The sequence below is a fragment of the Microchirus variegatus genome, assembly GCF_963457635.1.
Source record: "Microchirus variegatus genome assembly, chromosome: 20".
Taxonomy (NCBI): domain Eukaryota; kingdom Metazoa; phylum Chordata; class Actinopteri; order Pleuronectiformes; family Soleidae; genus Microchirus; species Microchirus variegatus.
The window spans coordinates 6473047-6479046 of record NC_139821.1 but is presented as its reverse complement, the minus strand read 5'-3'; the positions used below and the strand labels follow the sequence as shown (position 1 = coordinate 6479046).

General features: G+C 42.7%; 1 protein-coding gene across 1 annotated transcript in view; it reads left to right on the top strand.

Moving 5' to 3' along the window:
• Nucleotides 1–6000, top strand: part of snd1 (staphylococcal nuclease and tudor domain containing 1) — a 178471-nt gene that overhangs the window by 57246 nt on the left and 115225 nt on the right. Inside the window, exon 16 of the mRNA XM_083906620.1 lies at nt 1786–1895. Within this exon, the coding sequence (XP_083762746.1) occupies nt 1786–1895 (110 nt within the window). The remainder of the gene's footprint in view (nt 1–1785; nt 1896–6000) is intronic.

Below are 6000 nucleotides of genomic sequence, written 5' to 3'. Positions count from 1 at the left end.
GGGGAATAAGAGACAAAAGTAATGATTCTAGACTGAAGCTAGGTGTGTTCTTTTAGCAGACGCTGCACATCCCATATTCATAAAAGATTTACAGGGAGTTTAAGTTCAGAACTTTACACTCCCTGTAAGTCTTTTATTCACACACCAGTTATATTCACTTTTAGAAGCAGTAATTCTCTTTTGCATATTTTTCTGGTTTACATCTTTTTTTTTTTTATCAAGACTGTTTATTTTTTAACAGGATTAACATGTAGAAGTTTGACAGTCTCACATTTCCTTTATTCCCACTCTTTCTTTCTTTTTTTTCCCCCCACCACCTCTGCCCTGAGGCTTATCCAATCCTACCTCAACTCAATGAAAGGGGCTCTGAAGATCTATCAGACTTCATTTCAAAGGGCCCCAAAGACACAAATAAGACTTGTTATTCAGTGGGAGCATTTTTCCAAAGAAGTATGTCGTGAATGCAGACTTGGTCCCTGGTTCTTTTGGTGCAAATAATCATTGATTGGATCACTTAATGACATGCCAGGTCTTGGCCAGGTCACTCTTGGAAAAAAAGGTTTTAAATCTCAGTGAGTTTTTTTTTAACCTGGTTAAATAAAGATGAAAAATTAGAATTGTGAAGTAGCAATTTTGAGCATGTTTTTGTGATTAACTCAATAGCTGCCAATGACGTCCATAGATGTCAATTCAAATACAACCGTTCACTGCCAATGACGTCTGATGAAAGAAGAGAGTCTTCTCTTTATTTTGATAGTTGGTGTTTACACAGTCATAGAAGCCACCGTTTTGTGCTTGGGAGTTCTGCGCTGAAATTACTGGCAGCCAGTGAGTTAATATAGCTGCTTTTCCACGACACAGTTCCAGCACAACTGGACTCAGCACGGCTCGACTCTACTCGTGTTTTTTTTCTTTTACCCACTGTGGCAAGGTTCCTAAAGAGCTGAGCTGTTACTAAATGCGACATTGTGGACTTGGAGAGTCATGAGCGCGACGTCCGACAGGAATCAAACAAACAATTCAGAACTTTAGATCAGTTAAAACACTAGTGCTGGGCACGTTAAAGTGTTAATAGCGGTCAACGGCGTCAGTGTTGGCGCATGGGGCGTTTCCATGGCGACTGACTGGAAAAAGACACACGTGACGTCATGTTTACGTGACTGCGGATTGTTAAAATGAGTCTCTAAAGTAACGCTAACCTTTAAAAAACAGAGTCACATATATGGAGTACACAGGTATATTTAACCTGTGTAAATATAATTAACAGGCTGCTCCAGTTCAATTGTAGGCATGCTAACGGTGCTAAATGAGCTAACGCAGCTAACACAGCTAACTGGTAAACGTTGCCCGGACTTTGGCGATGTGTGACGTCACTTTTTTGGTCAGTCGTCATGTAAATGTGTCGTGCGTTAACGTGCGTTAATGTCGTCACGGTTAACCGCCGTTAACGTGCCCATCACTATAAAAAAAAACACTTCAAAGTCCTGAAGACATGACTTTGTTACGCATTAAACGACGTGGCAGCAGTTTGATGCTGTCGTGCTACGATGACTCCGCCCACGTTGAGGCAGGTATAGTAATGGAGTCGAGTCATGCTGGAACTGTACAGTGGAAAAGTGCCATAAATGTTGTGGACACAACTGTGTTCACTGCCTTGCAGATCTATGTCTTGTGGTGTTTTATGACTTTATTCTGCCAAATCACATTTCCAAAATTCAGGGATTCTTGCTGTTCTTTTGATTTATTTTCAACTCTTGCAATAATTTTTTTTGTGTGTGTGTCTAGGTATTGAATGTCCACGCAGTTCCAGGAATTTGCCTGGGGGCATGCAGGTGGCTGAACCCTTCAGCGACGAGGCCATGCTGTTCACCAAAGAGCTGGTGCTGCAGAGGGAGGTAAGAACGATAACAGGACACTCTGGCCTTGGTGTTTTCTTTTTTTTTTTATTGTTTCCCTCTCATTGTTTCGCTGCTGCAAAACTCTCAGGTGCGAGTTTCCAGCACATACCCAGGCTGGCAACTCACACTGCTTCTTTTATTTTATTTATTCCTGCTACTTTGGCACCGACTTTGCTGCATACGACTTTCACACTCGCTCAGTTCAGGTTGAGCTCGATTTGTATGTTAAAATCACACGGAAATCAATTATACATGGAATACAACATACTGATGATCGCGGCAGCTATTTACACAGCATGCAGTCTCGGTGTGTTTTTGTGCGGCTGCTACATGGTGAAGATGCAGAATGACTTTGTTTTGTACGGCACTGATTATTCTCATGTTTGATCTCAACCTTTGATGCATACATATGCACTTTTTTTTAGTACATCATTAAAAAGGTGATGTTTTACATAGATGATATACTTTTCTGCACAAAAGATCTGCTCAAAAAAACCAAAACATGTTTTCTTTGAACAAATCATCTTAAGACGGACGTTTTTGTTTGAAGGAAATCCACTCAACATCGTACAGAATTAATGTGGCACTGAGCTCGCACGAGAGCACTTTTGATATATCTCCCACCCACAATCCAGACAAAAGTGGACACAGTCATAAAGACTTACACTTGTGTGTATGTGTGTGTGTATAAAAACCTGCCTGGCTGCTCCCAGTTTATGAGAAAGCTCACCTGATAGCAGATCGGTGCACTTGGGCTTTAGCAAACTCCATCCACAGTCTGCCTGTTCATTCACATGCTAATAGGTTTTCCTAAGAAGCAGTGAATGGACCAAAGCCATGATGGAACCAGCTATAATCCTGCCACCACTTATCCAGGCCACACACTTCTTCTGTCTCCACCCCACCACCCCCTCCGTTCTCATTCCTTTTTAAAGGACCTTTTTCCTGTGCAGGGTGGCTGACTTCACTGTCCTCTGGTGTTTAATTGTCATGGAAATGTAGCCTTGGCCTGAGATGGAGGTGAGCTCGCGTAGAGTCTGTGTGTGAAGGCCAGTAATAGACTCCATTCACACCTGGTATCGACATCCGTCCTCCGTGTTTTCCGACAATTGGAATTGAAAATCAAAAAAGGAATTGTGTGCAATGCAAGGAAACAGTTTTGATTGACTGAATGCTACCATGACTCAGCGCATATATCAATTTGTATTAGTTGTGTGTATAGTGTCTGGAAAGTGAATCAGATTTAATTTGAAACTTCTGTGCTTCACAACACATGCTCCTGCACACATACATGAAGTTTGCTCACCTCTTACACATTTTCTCCCATGCCGGTCACTAGTAATGTCAGCAAGTTTTTTCTACAGTGAGTTGGTTGTTAACGGGCAGGACCGAGCCATATAATGAGTCCTGAGCCCAGTGCGGGGGCTGCCTGTCTGCCTGTATTGACCCACTGTTACTGGCTAATATGAACATGCACTCAAGTGACACATTTCAACTGTGAACAACACAGTTGAGCAATCGCTTAAATGTGCTGTTGATTTGTTTAAAAAAAAAATTATGGTAAATCATTATGCAACAAGTTTGGTTATCTCTGTGAAGATAGACGTTCAATTTTTCAAGAGTAAACTTGATAAAATGGCAAATAAAAGGGATAATAACAGCTCGCATACACCCAGCTAGAAAAGTGTCTATTAATAGTCTGACGTTACACAGCGTCTGGCAGTGAAATGCAATGGAGTCGCATGGGAGAAACTGGAGCAAAGAGGTTGATGGGAGAAGTACAGGAGGCTTTAACAAGAGGCAAAGTCGTTGGCAGGCGGCAGAATTAAAGACTGGTGTATGATCGACAGGAGGAAGTGGATTCTGCCCTCGATCCACGCTCCTCTCCGTCATTCCGGCTCCCTGTAGAACATAACAAGCGTTCGTCTGAACAGGTTATCGAGGTGTGTGACAAACAAACATGAATACGGAAGGTTTTCGATTTCATTAGCACAACATTCTGCTGTGGATTTGCGTCTGAATGGCCTTTGATTGCGGGCGCTCTTAAGACGTTTCGGGGGATGGCCTCGCGTGAATAACGTTTGATTTGAGTTTTGGTTGCGTATTTATTTGCATTCATCAAATATTTTTCTTCCCGACGACACTCGGCGGCCGTCTTGAGGTGTTGGAGGGCTCGGCTGATGTGATGACATGTTGAAATCAATGGTCCATGTGCTCTTCCCCCCCCTCATCCCCACGTTTCCACATTTCACTACTCTGTAATTAGCTGTTCTCCTTTTTTCTTCTCTGCCTCGAAATTGAGTTTGAGAGTAGACGCGAGCTCCTTCTATTCCCCCCTCTTTTCATGCCTTTGTGTCGATATTGTGGTCTTTTTAGCTACTGAAGCCTTTTTCTCTTTTTGTCCCCTCGCTCTCATCTCTTCCTCAGTGTCCAGTTGTAAATCTCTGACTGACATCTGCTCTTGGATTTCTCCTTCCTCCTGCCTTCATATCCCCTCCTCCTTCCTCACTTTCTCCCTCCAAACCGCCACAGAGCCGTGTCTTAATTTCTCCTGATGCAGATGCGCATAATTAATGTGGCATCCAGTTTGGGGAGCGGTCCTCGTCCCTGTCTCCTTTATTTAAATCCTTCCCTCCGTGTCTCTATGGTGATTCTGTCGCTTTTTAAACCTTTTCTCCACGACTCGGCGGGGAAAATCTCTTTTGTGTTTATCTGCTGTCTGTCTGTTTGTCTGTCTGCATCACCCTGGCGCCCACCTTTGCGCTTCTCTCTGTGTAGTGTTAATCTCTGACAGACACTGCTCCCGTTCACAGTGTGGAACCAAAAAAACGGCAGCATAGAAATCTGAGGGGGGGAAAAGAAAACACATTGGTAAACACTACTCCCCAGATGATTCCATTTTTCTCTCCCCCACCACCACCCTTTTTGATGTCTTTCATTTAATTTCTCTCACCACCCACCTTCCATTGACAAAAGCATCCATTCACACCGTTTCAGTCACTGAGCTGTTGTGCTGATTTTTCTATATGGGTTTTTAGTTGTGACAAATATAAGGCTCGGTTTATCCGAGAGAGAGAGAGAGAGAGAGAGGCGAGCACAGGCATTTCTTTTTTTTTTTTTTTTTACTGCAGTGACGCGTTTATCTAGGATGAGTCAGTCAGACATGGGACTTGATGATTAGTGCAGCGTTGTTACTAATGATGTAAGTCGGTGAAACAATGTTTGAACTATCTCCAGCTCTTCATTAAAGCACGTTTGATGAACGAGAATCGATTTAAACGGAGACACCTGAAGAAGCCGGTGCCTGGTGAAAAGGTGGCGCGTGATGAAATGCTAATGAAACGATCAGCTGTGGAGGTTATTTATTAAATTTTTTTTTTTAGTTAAGCGGGATCGACCTCTGATGGAAACAGCCATTGTTAAGATTTCCTGCTACGTCATTGATCGTCGTGCAGCAGGAGGGGAAGGAAGGAAGGAAAAAGAAAACGGGGTGAAGCAGAAATTGAGTGTTTGATCGAGCAGGGGCGAAAGCAAGGCTAAGTGCATAGTAATATGCGGTGTACTGTTCCATTTACGTACACTGTCAGCCTAATTGACCTCATTCAGCCTGGGTGGTCTCTCTTGTCCACTGTGCTGTAGATGCAGCAGCCTACTCATAACAATTACTCATCTTTACATACAAGTGCTCAGAGTTGATATTCTCTCACTTAAAGAAACACTTACATGGAGAGTGGCTTGCTGTATTGCATCTGGCTTCTACTTTTGTTGTGTTAAGTTTCATAAACTTGCCGTTTTGCTTTGACGTTATGCAACATCATCACATTTTTAAGGTAAATGCTGTCAGAGCTTCCTCCTGTTGGCAGTGATTCCCTGTTCAGGGGAGCGTTTATTCCCTACTCCTCTCCTGAGTGCTGCATGCTTTATGAATATACGCTAACGCTAGCAGCACTGTTAATAACAGTTATTAAAAATGTTAATAAAGTAATGAAAACTGTGACGTTTGTGGTTTATTAGGGTGGAGCGGTGATGGCGGCACAGGCCAGAGGATGTTTGAGTTTATATCAGCGATGATTTGTTTATACTTACAAATAATAACAAATTG